The following is an 18,010-nucleotide window of genomic DNA, read 5'->3' on the forward strand; positions in this document are numbered from 1 at the left end:
TTTAACTCCTATTATCGAAGCTGTGTCAAATGTGTCTACATTTGCTTTAGAGTGAACTGCTCATTCATGGACTGTGTGTGGTCCATGCCTTCCTGCAAACTTGCATCAACCTTTCAGTCATTCTTGGATTGTGAATGTCTTGTAAGCTGTATTTATTCACAGCTCCAATTTATCTTAAACCCATCCCAGCATATACCTTAACCAGTGGTCAAATTGTTCACTACCATGAGTTAATCTTCTAATCCCTCATTACCTAGTCATAAAATCTAGAATCTCTGTAAGAAAGACAGAACTTGCATTTATGTAGTACCCTTCACCGTCTCAGGTTGTCTCAAAGTGCTTTAAAGCCCCAACTATGTGCTTTTCGAAGTGTAGTCACTGTTGTCATGCAGGAAATGCAGTAGCCAATTTACATACAGCAAGCTCCAACAACTAGCAAGTCTTAATCGCCAATGCTTGATAAATAAATGACACTAGAGCAAACTCTTTAGCTTTTCTTTAAATAGACTCATGGGTGATTTTACATAGAGGACAGCTTCAGTTTAACGTTTCATTTGGTAGATAGCATCTCCCACAGTGACATTCCCATAGTATTGCACTTTAGAGACTTTTTGGATTTTTGTGCTCAAGCCTCTAGAGCAAGTCTTGAATCTAAACTTCTGACTTAGAGAGAAGTGTGTAGTCCTCTGAGCTATAGCTGATATCTAAAAATATGCAGTGATCCCAATCTGGGTCACTCTCCACTGGTTAGCTTGCACAGTTATTGATCCTGAGGAAAATTACATTAAAACTTGTAAAGTTATAAAAATTGTTTATTTTTGACATTGAAATCTGAAAAGAAACTTGTTTCTACAGCCTTCCAAACCAACAGTTAACCCCCAGGAGGAAAGTCAAGAGGAAAAGCAGTTCCGCTCAATGTTTGAACAGATCTCAGGGAAGGTGAGTGGTACCTTTCATCAAATAATCTCTAAGCACATGGAAAATTTATAGTAATTTAGGAAGAAGTGAGAACACGTGAGCTTTCGGAGTAAGAAAATAGTGATTCAGGAATGAGAATGCTGCAGGTTCAGGAGTGAAAAATGAGAGGTTCATGAATGAGAACACGTGAGGTTCAGGAATAAGAACACGTGAGGTTCAGAGGTGAGATCACAAGAGTTCCAAGAGTGGGGCATGGGAGGTTCAGGAGTGAGAATATGAGGAGGTTCCAGAGTGAGAACATTGGAAGGTTTCAGTGTGAGTATGCAGTTAGGTTCCAGAGTGAGAACTTGGAGGTTCCAGAGTAAGGATATGGCAAGTTCCAAAGTGAGAATGTGAGGAGGTTCCAGAATGAGAACGTGGGTAGGTTGTTCCCAGGCAAATCCTAACCTGCATGTAGATTTCAAAGGTCCTGCTCAGAGTCGATCAGGTGTTGGAAAAATACTCAATGGTTTTGGCCATTCCCTTTCATGTTACTTCTTGATGTTCATAGGAGAAGGTGGTTGTGTGCTTTTTGGTTTGCCAGTATGGTTAAATCAGAAAGGATGGGAGTAAGCAAGTGTAGATTATAAATGTTAGCACAGAGCAGTTGGGCTGAATGGCCTGGATATGTGTTGTAGTTCCACATAATAAAATGAACCATTGATCATTTTGAAGATGTACAGTTGTGATACGATGTTCAATGATTAAATCTTATTTTTCACTCTCTTCATTTTCAGGATCTGGTGATCAATGCTTATGAACTGCAGGACATTTTAAATACTATCTTTGCTAAAAGTGAGTTCATTGCCTACAGTGTTGAGTATTGCTAAAAATACAGACAAGCTGAAAAAGCTTCCTATATTTCATGCAGCTCCGTCTTTTACTTCGGTTGTGTATCACAGATTTATATCTGTATTCTGACAACATTTACGAATGTGGTTAACAATGTAATAAAGATTTGATTTGAGACATCCATAATAGGAACTAGACCACTTGGCCACTCAAGTCTGTTTTGCCATTCGGTAGGATTGTGGCTCATCTATGTTTCAAGTTTCACATTCCCTTTAATTCTCTTGCCTAACAAGATTCCATATAACTCTGCCTAAAAACAATTAATAGTCCAAACTCCAGCATCTTCTGAGCACAGAGTTCCAAATTTATACAGTCCTCTGACAGAAAAAAAAATCCCCCTCATCTCAGCTCTAAAAGGACGATCCCTAATTTTAAAGCAATACCCCTTCAATTCTGGAGTGACCTGCAAGAGGAAACATCCTTTGCACATCCACTTTGTCAAGACTATTCAGGATCTTATACACTTCAACCAAGTGATCTCTCACTCTTCTAAACTCCAGTGGAAACAAGCACAGCCTGGCTAACACATTGTCATAAGACATGATAAGATATCAATTTAGTAAACCTTTTCTGAAACACCACATTGTTCTCTAAATAAGGAGACCAAAACTGTACACAATATTCAAGAATTGGTCTCACCAATGGCCTGAATAACTGAGATATAACATCTTTATTTTTATATCCAATTCCTCTTAAAATATAGAATAGCATCCCATTAGCCGCCTTAATTATCTGCTATACCTGTACACAAACATTTTTGTAATTTATGCACTAGAACATGCTTATTCCTCAGCACCTCTGAAATCCTCAGTTGTTTCTTGTTTAAATAATACTCTGCTTTTTGTTCTTCCTGCCAGAGAGAACAAGATAACATTTTCTTACATTATATTTTTGCTCACTCAAACTATCTATTTATCTTGTCTGCCAACTCCTTAAGTCATCTTCACAAAATATTTTCCTACCTATTTTTTGTGTCAGCTGCATATGTGGTTACCACCTTGACCTCCTTTATCTAAGTCATTGATGTAATTGTAGGACATTGAGATCCGTTTGTCCTGCCAATCAAAAAAGACCCATTCTTGCATTCTGTTTTCTACCAGCCAGCCAGCCAATCTCCTATCCGTGCTGAAATGTTATCCCCTACACTACAAACTCTTACTTTTCGTAATAACTTTTGATGTGGCACCTTATTAAACGCCTTCTGGAAATCCAAGTATATTACACATACAGTCTTCCCTTTACCACAGCGCGTATTACTCATTCAAAGAACTTTAATAAATTAAACATGATTTTCCTTTCACAAAACCATGCTAACTCTTCTTGATTACATTGAATTTTTCTATGTGCACAGTTATGATCTTTTTAATGATCAAATGTAACATCCTCTCCATGACAGATATCAAACTAACTGGCCTATTGTTTCCTGTTTTCTGCCTCCCTCTCTTCTTGAACAGAGGATTTATAAATGTCCAGTCCTTTTTTGATATAGACATTTTGGAAAATTAACAGAAATCTATTATTTCATTAGCTACTTTTGATTTAAAAAAAGCCTCGGGTGAAGTCCACATGGATTGGGAAATTTATCAGTTCACAGCTTCATCAATTATTTGGCACTGCATCTTCATACTTGTAATTTCATGAAGTTTTTCTTTTCATTCTATCTTCTGTGCTATTTGACTTGTGATATTAACTAAGGAGTAGATATTCACCAGGACACCAGAAATAACTCCCTTGCTCTTCTTCAAAATAGTGCCCTGGGATCTTCTACACTTAGCAGGACTAAGATATAGCCTTGGTTTAACATCTTATGCAAATGAGAACATACCTGACAATTCAATGTTCACTCAGCACTGCAGTGGAATATCAGCCTTGGTTTTAGATGTGCTCAAGCCCTGGAGTGGGTCTGTGAAACTGGGACCATGTGGTTCAGAAAGTGCTCCAGATGGCTGGTACCATCAGGACAGATGCAAGAACACCAACTTATAAAGGGAAAACCTGACCCTTTTGTTCTCACCAGTACTTGAATACCACGCGCATGTTTTTGTTGTTATTGGAAGTTCTTCCTGTGTTGAATTTTAATGCTGTATATTTGGAGTTCACTGGGCAGACACCCATTTCCAGTTGTTAATTGCCCACTTTCTTCCCCTTACCTATGACTGAGGACTTAGCTGCAGATAAATTGACAGGTGAGCTGCAAGAATTCAGGGAATCCTGGATGCAGATTCTAAAATGTGGCCAGTGTGGTCAGCATTTAATAGCTTGTGGGGTGAAAGAATTTGCAATTGCATAGGCTATGTATGTTAAGATCTAAGGAAGATCCAAATTATTTGAGTGGGCCTTGGGTGGGTAGCTCCTGTTCCTTTGGATGAAATATATAAAAATACTTCCAAGTCCTGACTTCTGATGGGACCCTTTGTTTCCTGCGTAGTGCAGGATCTGAGCAACTTTGGCCTAAAACAACAAAACCAGGCCATAATAGAAGGGGTATGTAACTAATGGATTCTCTGTGTTAAGGGTAATGACTCTTCATGAACTGACTGTCATTCTTCTGCTCAGGGAATGGGTATTTAATTTATTATTTACCTGTCTTTGTTTTACAGGAAAGGAAGTAGCGATGGAAAGTTTTGACATTGAGACTTGTCGCAGTATTGTGTCTCTCTATAATGTATCCTGTGATTTATTTCCTCCTTCAAACTCAGTCAACATTTACTGATCTGCAAAAGTATGAGTTGCCATGAGCATCAAATTAATATCTATTAAATTAGGGGTCACTTAGTTTAAGTATCCCGACCCTTCAGGGTCACTGTGACTATAAAAAATACTGATGTTGTCACTCTGAAGTGATTGTGAAAGAATTGGCTACACATTGAAGAATTTTCTCCTTAGTATTAAAATGAAAAAACTCAGAGATAGGAGGGCATAAGCTTCTGCAAATTGCATTATACATTAAGGCATGTTTTTGTTAAATTCCTACAAACTGCAAATCTGAAAATTCTGTGTCTTTGAATTTGGATATGTTCTACACATGTATAGAAAACCGTACATGAATGCTTATAAAACTAGAATATAAAAAAAACTCTACATATAATGTAGCAAACAGCAATACTACTTTCACTGGGTACAACACGAATACAAGCTTTAATTTGGTGCTCAAACCTTTAGTGCGAGGCTAGAGATTAAAGTACTATCCACTGAGCCACATAGTGATTACCTAGCAGTGCTCCTGATGACCAAATCAAATCATCTTAAATCTTGAGGAAACATTGCTCTCTATCAATTATATAATTTTCATCCAAATATCTGAGTATTCATCCACAAGCACAAGGCAACCAGTGTATCAAGCATATAGACACATAGGAAATAAGAGAAATGGGACCTACAGCCCTTCGAGCCTGTTCCATCGTTCAAAGTGATCATAGCCGATCATCCAACTTAATACCCAGTTTCCATTTTCTCCCCATACCATTTGATTTCTTTAGCCTTCAAACCTCTAGGAAAGAGAATTCCACAGACATATCACTTTCTCTGTGAAGAAACGTCTCCTCATCTCAGTTCAAACTGCAACAAAATATTTTTGCCTTTTGCTCATTAACTACCAACAGAGATGTGCTAGCAGAAAATAATATAAAGGATTACAAAATTGAGAATTAATCCTTGACTACACCTTCGACACAGAAAGACAATGCTGAAGGACTTGGGTTTGATGAATTCAAGATCTTCTGGAGCCGAATGAAGCTGTGGACGGTAAAGGAATCAATAATTGTTGTGTAAGACTTCAGGACTCTTCAGCAACTGTGCAATGATGTCACAGAGCTGCTCATCACTGGGCATAAATAGTAATGTGGGTGAAGTTGAAGGGGAGGAGTAGAAGTCTGAAGTCCAGTCGTGTGAATATGAGAAATACCTGTAGAGAAACATGTGAAGTAGACCAACTAGTATTAGGAGGTGGAATTTATGCAATTGTCATTCTATAATGTAAGATTACAGCCAGATATATCTCACATTATTATGGAGATAGCATTTGGTCATAAACAGTGTTATAATGAAGTCTAAACCTGAGGATAGTTCTTGACCTTCTTCTCAATCACACAATAAAAGAGTAATAATAAAAGGCTGCAGTCACTCCCTGTTATTTATCCATCTGGTCTTAATTTTGCTGCCCAACTTCCTTCTTTTGCAGAGTGCTTTCCTGAGCTGTGACCATGACAAATCAGGGACCATATCAGCTCACGAACTCCGGACTGCTGTAAAGAACACAGGTAAGGAACTGGGACAAGCACTAGTGTCAAAAATCAAAATAAGACTGAAAGAACTTGCATTCATATCATAGTTTTCACAATTTGATATGTGCCAAACTGTTTTACATCTAACAAGGTATTGTACAGTATTTCAAAGGATGTGCAGCAACCAATTTATGCATAGGAAGTTCCTGCAAAAAAAACCCCCAAATTATCTTTTTTAATAATGTTGATTGAGGGATAAATATTGGCCAAGACACCAGGAAGACCCAAAAATAGTGATAGTGGATCTTCTACATCCTTTGGTAGGCTAGGGCAAAGGGGACCTCAGTTTAACCCTTTTTTTTTTTGAAAGAATAGTACAGTACATTCAACAGAATGGCTGTCCCTCAGCACTGCAGTGGAGTTCCAGTTACAGTGCTTATGACTATACAGTGCGACTCTTAACATGTTCTATCTTCCACTTACCAATGGGCTCAAAACTGATGAGTGCCATTCGGTGTATTGCTTGCACCTCTCCATGGAGCTTGCAGATTAATAGATTGTTATTCAGCAATGCAGCAGTAAAACATTCATAGAATCCCTATAGCGAGGAAGCAGGCCATTTGGCTCATAAAGTTCACACTGACCCTCCGAAGAGCATTCAACCCAGATCCATACCATAATCCTACCCCTGTATTGCTGTATTTCCTGTGGCCAATCCACCTAATCTGCACATCTTTGGACTTTGGGAGGAAACCAAAGTATCTGGAAGAAACCCATGTAGGCACGGGGAGAACATGCAGCCTCCACACAGACATTTCAGCCTAAGGCTGAAATTGAATCCGGGTCCCTGGTGCTGTGAGGCATCAATGCTAACAACTGAATCACTGTGCCGCTTTCTTCCCGAGATGTGTATATCAAATAATTCCTGTTTCTTTATGATTAATACAACAACATCCAAAGGGACTCTTGCAGTGCACTGATAATATTCTTATATCTGTATCAAAGACCCCAGGTTCAAGTCCCACCTGCTGCTAGGTATGCCAGAACATATTCGAACAGGTTGATTAAAAATAACAGAACTCAAGAGTGTTGCTGACTTACCCACAGCTGACGTTTCCTACAGGAAAGGTACTTAAGATCAGACAGCCATAAAGATGGATAGCATGGAAACAGTCCCTTTGGTCCAACTCATCTATGCCGACCAGATATCCTAAATTAATCTAGTCCCATTTGCCAGCACTTGGCCCATATCCCTCTAAGTCCTTATTATTTATCCATCCAGATTCCTTTTAAATGTTGTAATTGTACCAGCTTCCACTACTTCGTCTGGCAGCTCATTCCATACACACACCACCCTCTGCATGAAAAAGTTGCCCTTAGACCCCTTTGAAATTTTCCCCCTCTCACCTTAAACCTATGCCATCTAGTTCTGGACTAGCCCAGGGAGAGGTCCTTGTCTCTTTATCCTAACCATGCACCTTATGATTTTATAAATCTCTATAAGGTCACCCCTCAGCCCCCAACACTCTAGAGAAAACGGCCTCAGCCTATTCAGCCTCTCCCTATAGCTCAAACCCTGGTAACATTCTTGTAAATCTTTTCTAAACTGTTTCAAGTTTCACAACATCCTTTCTATAGCAGAAAGACCAGAAATGCACACAATATTCCAAAAGTGGCCTAACCAATGTCCTGTACAGCTGCAACATGACCTATTAACTCCTATACTCAATGTTAGAGTGGTGTTGGAAAAGCACAGCAGCTCAGGCAGTATCCAAGGAGCAGGAAAATCGATATTTCGGGCAAAAGCTCTTCATCAGGAATGGTGCTGAGAGCCTTGGGGGTGGAGAGATAAATGGGAGGGGGGTGAGGTTGGGAAGAAGGTAGCTGAGAGTGCAATAAGTGGATGGAGGTGGGGGGGAAAGGTGATAAGTCAGAGAGGAGGGTGGAGCGGATAGTTGGGAAGGAAGATTGACAGTTGGGATAAGTCATGAGGGCAGTGCTGAGCTGGAAGGTTGGAACTGGGGTAAGGTGGGCTGAGGAGAAATGAGGAAACTGGTGAAGTCCACATTGATGCCCTGGGGTTGAAGTGTTCCGAGGTGGAAGATGAGGTGTTCTTCCTCCAGGCTTCGGGTGGTGATGGAGGAGGCCCAGGAGCTGCAGGTCTTCGGCAGAGTGGGAGGGGGAGTTGAAATGTTTTGGCCACGGGGCGGTGGGGTTGATTGGTGTAGGTGTCCTGGAAATGTTCTCTGAAGCGTTCTGTGAGAAGGTATTCAATCTCCCTAATGTAGAGAAGACCGCACCGGGATAAATGGATACAATAAATGACATATATGGAAGTGCAGGTGAAACTTTGGATGTGGAAGGCTCCTTTGGGGTCTTGGGCGGAGGTGAGGGAGGACGTGTGGGCGCAGGTTTTGCAATTCCTGAGGTGGCAGGGACAGGTGCCAGGAGGGGAGGGTGGGTTGTTAGGGGGCATGGACCTGAGCAGGTAGTTGCAGAGGGAACAGTCTTTACGGAAAGCGGATATGGGTGGGGAGGGAAATATATCTCTGGTAGTGGGGTCAGTTTGTAGGTGGCGGAATTGTCGGCGGATGATGCAATTTATGCGGAGGTTGGTGGGGTGCAAGATGAGGACCAGGGTGGTTCTGTCCTTGTTGTGGTTGGAGGGGTGGGGTTCGAGGGCGGAGGTGTGGGACGTGGATGAGATGCGTTGAAGGGCATCTTTAACCACGTGGAAGGGGAAATTTCGGTCTTTAAAGAAGGAGGCCATCTGCTGTGTTCTGTGGTGTTACTCTTATAAAATACAATGTGCAGATAAAATAATTACAGAGAATTCAGACTTTGAAAGTAAAACATGAGCTTTGGAAGTATGATCTCTGTGAGTTTGGCACTGTGGAATCTGGATGGAGAAATTTTTCCATCAATTTGAGGAGCTGGGGAAATGATCCCATTACCTTCATGATCTGGAATAGTAGTCCTAGCACAGGTGGAATCTGGACTACAAATCCAAGCGTTTCGGGATGTGATTTCAGCATTACTGTAATCTGGAGTACTACACCCACCAACAGTGAAGGGATTCCAGCATGGGATCTAATGAAGGAATTTCAGTGTTACAGGGATCCAGCAAAGAGATTCTAACATTACAGATTTGGCAAATAGATTTCAGCATTACAGAGATTTGGCAAAGGGGTTCCAGCATTACAGATCTGATTAAGGGATTTCTTTAAACACAGGTAGAAGTCCTAGAATCTGATACTATGTGGACATAATTACCTGGACATTCTAATCAGGGCTTCACAAATCTTTTCTCGGTTTGATCCTATTTTATTGTCCCAAAGTGGAAGAGGAGGGGAGGGCAGGGTCACTGTTTTCTTTTCAATAAAAGTCTACCTTTTCATCAGTTTATTTTTGCAGCAGCAATCACGCCTCAAACTTCTGTCCATCAGGCCACAACCACCATTAGATAGAAACGGCAGCCTCCAAAGGGCATCACAACTGTTAATATTCAAACTGTGCTCCATGGTAGCCATTGCTGACTTTGAGCACGTGATCCCAACATCTTGTCTCAGAGATCACAATTTGGGAAGCCTTGCTGTAAATTCAGCGTTCATGATAAGAGACATGTCGGGGTGGAAACTAAGAAAAAAATAGCTTGGTCACATCCACAGAAGATGTTATTGAGGACTTTGCTTTAGATTAGGTTAGATGGAAATCTTGGGGTGACAACACATTGGAAAAAAATGGGCACAAGATCCCTGCCTCTTGTTTTTTTTGTCCAATTCCCCCCTTTGCCTAATGCACTGGACTGAAATTGCAGCTGTAAGATTCTGAATGGTTTTTGGTTTGCAATTAAATTTGATTAGTAATTAAACTGCACCCTTTGATCCCCAGGGTTTCAGGTCAACAATCAGTTACTGCAGCTTATGGTCATCCGATACTCAGATGCGTACCTTCAAATTGATTTTGATAACTACCTCCGTTGCATGGTTCGATTGGAGACTGCATTCAGTGAGTAATTGTTAACTATCAAACTAGACAACACTATCTGTCACAAACCAGCTTAGCCTACTGATAGATCAATAGAAAGACTTGCATTTATAAGTTACAGTTATTGGCTTCTGGGCATCCCAAGGTGCTTTTGAGCAAATGAATTACTTTTTGAAGCATAGTTACTTGTAGTGGCGGCAATGTGGCAGCTAATTTGAGCACAGTTAGAGACAAAAAAACTTCAAATGCTGGAATCCAAAGTAGACAAACAGGAGGCTGGAAGAACACAGCAAGCCAGACAGCATCAGGAGATGGAAAAGTCAACGTTTCGAGTGTAACCCTTCTTCAGGACTAGATATGGGGTAAGGGGAGCTCCAGATAAAGGGGGGGGTGGGGGTGGGGTTGGAAGAGTAGTGGAGGGTAAGGTACGAATAAGTTAACTGATAGATAGTGGGTACGATTTCCACCAACCACTCCACCACCCCTCCCGCAACATATCTTCTCCTGAAACCAGAAAAGATGCAACCCCTGCTCATACACCACTTCCCTCACCTCCATCCAGGACCCCAAACAGTTCTTCCAGGCAAGACAGAAGTTCACCTTCATCTTCACCAATCTAGTCTACTGCATTCGGTGCTTCCGATGTGGTCTTCTCTACATTAGTGAGACCCAATATAGACTAGGTATCCATTTCACCGAACATCTTCGCTGGTCCTGAAACGGCCAGCTTGACCTCCCCATCACCGCCCATTTCAATTCCTCCTCCCACTCCCTCTCTGACATGTCCATCCTCAGCTTCCTCCAGTGCCTCAGTGAACCAGACTGCAAATTTGAAGAATAACACCTCATCTTCCACCTGGGCAGCCTATAGCCCAGAAGACTTAACATTTGAGATCGAATTTCAAATAATCTTCCCACCTATGCTCTGGCTCCCTTTCCACCCTCGCCTCCTCTCTTCCATTCCAAAGGCTGACCCTTCCTTCCAGCTACCAACTGGATTCATCCCTCCCTATGATCAACCAGGTTGTACCCATCACCTGCGCTCACCTATCACTACCTTACCCTTCTGCTACTCTCCCTGCCCCACCCTCCCCCCTTTATCTGTAGCTCCCCCTACTCTCAAGTCTAGTACTGACAAAGGGTCATACCGGAAACGTTGACTTCACCTCCTGTTGCTGCCTGGATGGCTGTGATTCTTCCAGCTTCTTGTTTGTTTAATTTGAGCACAGTAAAACTTCCAGTAAGACAATAACCACAGTGCTGTTAAGGAAGTTCTGATTTTGACCCAGTGACTATATTCAATGTTCTGTTAACTAGTCTCCCATCAGCCATCCTTCATAAATTTCAGGTCTTCCAAAACTCTGTTGTCTGTATCTTAACTTGTACAAAGTACCATTCACGCAACATACTCTGTCCTTGCTGGTTCCCAGTGTGCAATATGCTGATTTTATAATTCTCACCCTTGTCTCACCCTTCTCTATTTTTATAGCTCTATAATCCTCCAAGATCTCTACATTTCTCCAATTCTGGCCTCTCGACCTCCTATTTCCACCATTCCATTATTTGCAGCTATGCCTATAGGTGCTTGGGCCCTAAGCTCAAGAATTCCTTCTCCAAATTGCTCTATATCTCCATCCTCCTTTAATTCATTACTGAAAATATATCTCATTAACCAATTTTTTTGATCACCAGCCTAATATTTCCTGCTGTGGTTTGGTGTCAAATTTTGGCTGATGAAATTGGGATGTGTCCTGGGATGTTGAGTATCTGTTTAATTGCTGAAGGTATCCAGGTTCTCAAGAAGTGTAAATGTGCTGCCACCTTGTGGGGGTCTTGTTGCTGCAAAGTCCTGCTAACCCAATCTACAAAGCATTATCACTGTCAAGGTATTTTCAGTCTTATTGTAGAGCTTCTCTCCTGAACCCAATCCACTTTACATGAGAATTACTTCATCTCTCTGCACTTTATTCACTATAGATACATTAGACCTCGGAGAAAGATACTACCAGGATGGTACCAGGCAGAAAGAACTTCAGTTATATGTAGCATGAGTTTTGGTGGTCAGAGGATACATACATATGAACATACGAAATAGGTACAGATTCAGCCCGTTCTGCCCCTTAAGCCTGCTCATGGCTGATCTGTTTGTGTTTTGAATTCCACATTCCCATCTACCTTTGATTCCCTTGCCTAACAAGAATCTATCTATCGGGCATAAGCCCTTCTTCAGGGCTTATGCCCAAAACGTCGATTCTCCTGCTCCTTGGATGCTGCCTGACCTGCTGCGCTTTTCCAGCAACACATTTTTCAGCTCTGATCTCCAGCATCTGCAGTCCTCACTTTCTCCAAGAACCTATCTACCTCTACATTTCTCCAATTCTGGCCTTTCGACCTCCTATTTCCATCATTCCATTATTTGCAGCTATGCCTATAGATGCTTGGGCCCTAAGCTCAGGAATTCCTTCTCCAAATTGCTCTATATCTCCATCCTCCTTTAATTCATTACTTAAAAATATTTGATGACCCAATCTCCACTGCCTTCTGAGGTGGAGAGTCTGAAGTTTCACAAGCTTTTGAAAGAAAATAATCCTCCTCAACTCTGTCCTGTAAGGGCAACCTTTGCCAAAGTGAACAATTTCACATTTTCTCACATTGTACTCCACCTGCCAGATTTCTACCAATAACTTAAACTTTCTATATTCATCTGGAACTTCCTTATGTCTTCCTTCTTATGCTTTCTTCTCATTTCATCATCCGTTTAGCCCTAAGAACTATAGCTAACCCTTCTTGAAAACATTCAATTTTTTGCCTCAACCATGCCCAAGAGTCTACAGGTTCAACACTTTCTGGATAAAAACATTTCTCCTCGTCTCAGTCCTAAATGGTGGACCCTGTATCCTCAGACTGTAACCCCTGGTTCTGGCCTCACCAGTCATTGCGAACCTGCTCTCTGAGGTGATCTTAGTTAAATAATTAGAATGATATGTCCTGTAGTATTTACTGTAGATTTTGTTTTAAAAACAGGGTCATTCAAAGCATGTGACACCCGACAGACTGGTGAGGTGACACTGAATTTAATGCAGGTAAGAACTTGACTAGATAAGAAAATTTCAGCTAACCAACGTTTAATGCAGATCTATATGCCCAATCACACCCACCAGGAGCAGTATCCTCAGACTCTGGAATACTGTCAGGGTCATTTGCATGTCTATGGGAACAGAAATGACAAACACACTATGTGTCCAAATATCAATGTGTTTAACAATACAAGGTGAACCTTGGGATAGTCTTGACTCATGTGAGGGAAATCTGCAAACAACAGATTCTAACAGATCCTGTCTCCCAACAGCAGTTTAATTTCATTCAGATACATATCAGATGCACTTCTCGATTGATTTTCTATCTTTAAGTGATCAACATTTGTTTAACAACTTATCCAAAATACAGGACTCCCAACAATGCAGCATACCCTCAGTGCTTCACTGAAATGTCAGCCTAGAATTTGAACTCAAGTTTCTCTTGTGGGACTTGAATCTGCTGATTCGGAGGTACTTTCTACTGAACCACAATGTTTGCATCTGGCATGGATCTCACTGAGATGCTAAGTGACACTATTTCAAATTTATAGCTAAAAAAGATTGAACAGGGCTATTTGTTAGGTTGTTATTTTCTTAACATAACTTTTTTTCAAAATGATCTACTGGTGATCATTCTGCAGCTGCGAAAAGAGACAACCAATCTCACTGGGTGTCTGAAGACCCTAATCGAGTTTAATTCCTTAACCACTTCAATTCCTCCCTCCTGAAGGAGTTGCTTATGGTGGGGGCTCCTTTCACAATCCACCCCCCCTCTCTCAACCTCTTCAAACAAGAGGGTGATCCTAGTGTTTGAAGAACTGTGCAAAGCAACATACACTTTTATCTCTCTGATGTGCAGGATCTCAATGTAAATGGCCCTTTTTAAATTTCAGTGTATTAGTGCATCCAGTCAGGTCCCTGCTTCTCATGCCCAGTGAGTAGATTGTCTCTGTGCCCACTGTCCTTCTCTTCTGCCATTGCAATATCTTCTCATCTTAGATTGCTTCTAACTTTATTAATTTTAGCTGCTGATAGTTTACTTGTTTGATGCAAAAATCAGGATCTACTTAATTTAGAACTCTGTTTAACTAATGGTATTGTGCTTTTCAAACAGTGGCTCTACATGACAATGAATATTTGAAGATGGAACAGGAGATCATCAGACTTCAGTGCTTTTCACCAAATGATCTTAATTTCAGCATTAACAGGGATACAATATGTAACAGAATGAGGTCTTATTTCTTTGAACTGTTCAGTTTGTTTTACTGTACTTTGGTATATCTGCTTGTCCTTGTGGAGGTGTTTTGAAGACTATTCCTGGTTACTGACAATTTTGCTTTAGGGATATTATCTGCTTTGTCATTCCTCTGTTCTGAGACCAATGTTTGTAAATATTTCACATATTATATGTTCTGAGAGTACAACAGTCCTTAGCACAACAGTGTCCCATTCCCACAAGGGAAGAGAAAAAAAACATCATATCCAATCCCTTGGTACCTAAACTCTCATTTTTTACATCAAATCTTCTCTTGAAGCCCATCTGTCTAGTATGTTAATTGTTTTATCTTGATCCCTTTTGTACTTTCATCAAAACCCATCCCTCATGGTAATTACCTCTCCCATCAAACTCCAAGCCTCTGGTGTATGAACTCTCCTCTAGAACCCTAATCCTCTGTTTGAAGACAGCTCTTCTGGGGTTGTGGAATACACTTCCAGGGCTAGTGGTTTAGGTAGAATCTGCCATATTGTATTGGTTAGTAACAGAGGAAAAGTGAATGAAAGGAAATGAACACCGTTCAATAAATAAGATAGGACAGCTTGTCTGGACAGTAATTGCTGATGCAGACTGGTCTGGACTAAATGATGGGTTTCTGTATGGTAACTTCTGTAATTCTAGATAAAGAGTATCCCATTCAGGGTCCAACCCTTTTGTGCTCTATTCTCCCACTGAAATCTATCCATATTGCACCTTAACTCACCAATTGAAGGCTGCCCTACAAGCATTTTAACTACATTAAAGTTCATCCCTTGAGTACATTAATTCATGGACCATGATATCTGATTGCAAGTTTGATTAATCCAACCTTTTGTCTTACTTAGTATTTTCATTTTAGTTAACAGCATAGATCATTCTATCATTAATTGTTTACCCATGAATAACCAAGATTATGTGGTTGAAAGGTTGAGGAAAGTAACCATGCAATATTGTTTTTCAAGGGAAGCTAGATAAATATGTGCAGAAGTAAGGAATATCCGTGTTGGGTATCAAGACACCTGAACCTGGGTAATTTTATATAACTCTGTGTAATTTCTGGGGGATTTTTAATTTAAAGAATTTATCATCAGTGGCAAATATGGTTTTCTGTGCTGAGAATCAAACAGTTTAGGAACATGTTTCCAGATACATCAGATAATGTTGATATTGTACAATGTCTTATAACATACACCAGTCATAATTTTTGGTTTCTATTCAATTAACCTGGGATTTTGTGAAGGTACGATGTAGGTCTCTCCAAGTCCTGCAACATTTCCTGAATTCAATGGTGCATAACCTACTGATTTACTGCCAGTTTATACTGTTACAGAAACTCTCAGAATGAAATGAGCAGGACTTCAAGAATGACAGTATTGTTTTTAAAATGATGAAAATTGATTCCCTCTCCCCTCCATTTTATGCTGCTGGAGAGGAATTTTCCATCAGAAGAACCAAGATTTGCCTTTAAGCCATTTGATACAAAACGGCAATCAACAACACAGAAACAGCAAGATCCAGACTCAAAGAGAAATAATGAAAACACTCTTCATATTAGAAACAATAGAGAGGAGATTTGAAGAATAGGAACATAAAAAGAAAATGTAGCAATGTTACAGCATAGTTAAGAGGCCATTTTGATTTTATATGTTAATTCATAATCCAAATATAGAAATTTCTTTCTGCTCCCCTCCCACCTCACTCAACATATTCCAAATTTAATGCAGTCTAATTTAATCACTGGGTGTTGCTTCTTTATCACAGACTGAGTAGGATCTGCCAAGAATGTACCAGTGTGTGCTAATACTGATCTGGACTATCTCAGAATGTGCCAGACCTGTACCAGTTTATGCCAGTATTAACTTCGACAGTGCCAGTACAGTTTCAGTACTGTTTCCGAAGTTGCTAACACTTGAGACAGTAAGGACTGCAGATGTGGAAGCCAGAGTCAATTAATATGAAGCTGGAAAAGCACAGGAGGTCAGACAGCATCTGAGGAACAGGAAAGTCAATGTTTCGGGCCAAAACCTTTTGTCAGGACTCTTGCTCCAGTGTATGCCAATACTGACCCAGACGGAACAGTGCTAACCATTTGCTTTGCCAGTGATGTCTCAGTCTGTACAGAGAGAATGGTCTCACTGAAACACAGATAGGAGTGGGGAGGAAATATATGACTGGTGGTGGGGTCTGTTTACAGGTGGCGGAAATGGCGGAGGATGATGTTATGTATCTGGAGGTTATGATTTGGAGATGCCGGTGTTGGACTGGGGTGTACAAAGTTAAAAATCAGGTGGTTAACCACCTGATGAAGGAGCAGCTCTCCAAAAGCTAGTGCTTCCTAATAAATCTGTTGGACTATAACCTGATGTGTGTGACTTTTAAATTTATCCAGAGGTTCGGGAGGTCACAGGTGTGCCAATCCTGTTCCAGTCTCTGCCAATCCACAGACTGTAAGTGTTGGCCAAATGTCAGCAGGGTCCCACCGTGCAAGTGCTGTCCTAGTTGTGTATCACTGCTATCCTGTACTGTTCCAGTGTGCACCAGTGCTGAGTCAATACTACACAATACTTTATGATACTCGTGGTGTGGCAGTAACAATTTGAGAACAAAATTAATGGTTTTTATTTTAAAAATTTACAACAGTCTACAACCTAATCTAACATCATTGTCTGAATTCTGCAGAAGAGTTCCCTTTCTTCATTTATTTTCTATGCAGTGTTTGTTTCATTCTTTTGCTACAAGCTGTTGCTGAATCTACAATCAAATCCAACAAAACCTTAACAACCATTCAAAGATGTGAAAGTGATTCAATGTCATTTTTATCCTCTGGTTTGGACTCTGGCCTGCATTTTATATTGTTTAAAGCAACTTTCTACTGAAGAGTTGAGATCATGGAAATAAAGTTGTTATCTAGTCAGTACTGTGTCAGTTTCTTGTTCTACATTGTCTGCAGTTATTTCCGTCAAGGACTCCTATACCATTTTCTCAATTTCTAGAAGAAATACAAAATGAGGGGCCGTAAATATGATAGTTCTAATAAAATGTAGAATTCAGGGAAAAAGCATTACTTAGATTGCTGAGAATATGGAATATAAAAAGAAAATGCAGTAAATATTAGGTGAGTTTGGCAGGACTTGTGGAAAAAAAACCTGTTAACATTACATTTTTGAAATGTAATAGGTTTTGAGAATTGCAAGTCAATAGATGAATTTAGAGTTGGGATAAACAAATGAAATCCAAAACAGAGTAACTGTGCATGTTTGAAAACACGCAGAGCATAGTAAATATGACTGAGGAATTACAGGGGCAAATTACTTTGTGGAAATATGATGCTGCGGTGATAAGAGAGACTCAAACATCGACTGGGACTGCCATAGTGTTAAAGGTTTAGATGGAGAGGAATTTCTTAAGTGTGTGCAAGACAATTTTCTGATTCAGTATGTAGATGTACCTACTAGAGAAGGTGCAAAACTTGACCTACTCTTGGGAAATAAGGCAGGGCAGGTGACTGAGATGTCAGTGGGGAAGCACTTTGGGGCCAGCGACCATAATTCTATTCGCTTTAAAATAGTGATGGAAAAGGATAGACCAGATCTAAAAGTTGAAGTTCTAAATTGGAGAAAGGCCAATTTTGACGGTATTAGGCAAGAACTTTTGAAAGC

General features: G+C 40.4%; 1 protein-coding gene across 1 annotated transcript in view; it reads left to right on the top strand.

Annotated features, from left to right (window-relative positions):
- capn9 (calpain 9) overlaps nt 1–17,265 on the top strand; it is a 71,874-nt gene extending 54,609 nt beyond the window's left edge. Inside the window, exons 13-20 of the mRNA XM_043681018.2 lie at nt 856–939; nt 1,695–1,752; nt 4,410–4,474; nt 5,485–5,553; nt 5,990–6,068; nt 9,924–10,040; nt 13,044–13,102; nt 14,211–17,265. Coding sequence (XP_043536953.1) covers nt 856–939; nt 1,695–1,752; nt 4,410–4,474; nt 5,485–5,553; nt 5,990–6,068; nt 9,924–10,040; nt 13,044–13,102; nt 14,211–14,237 — 558 coding nt within the window. The 3' untranslated portion in view covers nt 14,238–17,265. The remainder of the gene's footprint in view (nt 1–855; nt 940–1,694; nt 1,753–4,409; nt 4,475–5,484; nt 5,554–5,989; nt 6,069–9,923; nt 10,041–13,043; nt 13,103–14,210) is intronic.
- Nucleotides 17,266–18,010: the final 745 nt, after the last annotated feature.

The sequence above is a fragment of the Chiloscyllium plagiosum genome, unplaced genomic scaffold (assembly GCF_037043375.1).
Source record: "Chiloscyllium plagiosum isolate Xiang-an unplaced genomic scaffold, Cpla_swu_hap1 HiC_scaffold_3, whole genome shotgun sequence".
Classification (NCBI taxonomy): Eukaryota; Metazoa; Chordata; class Chondrichthyes; order Orectolobiformes; family Hemiscylliidae; genus Chiloscyllium; species Chiloscyllium plagiosum.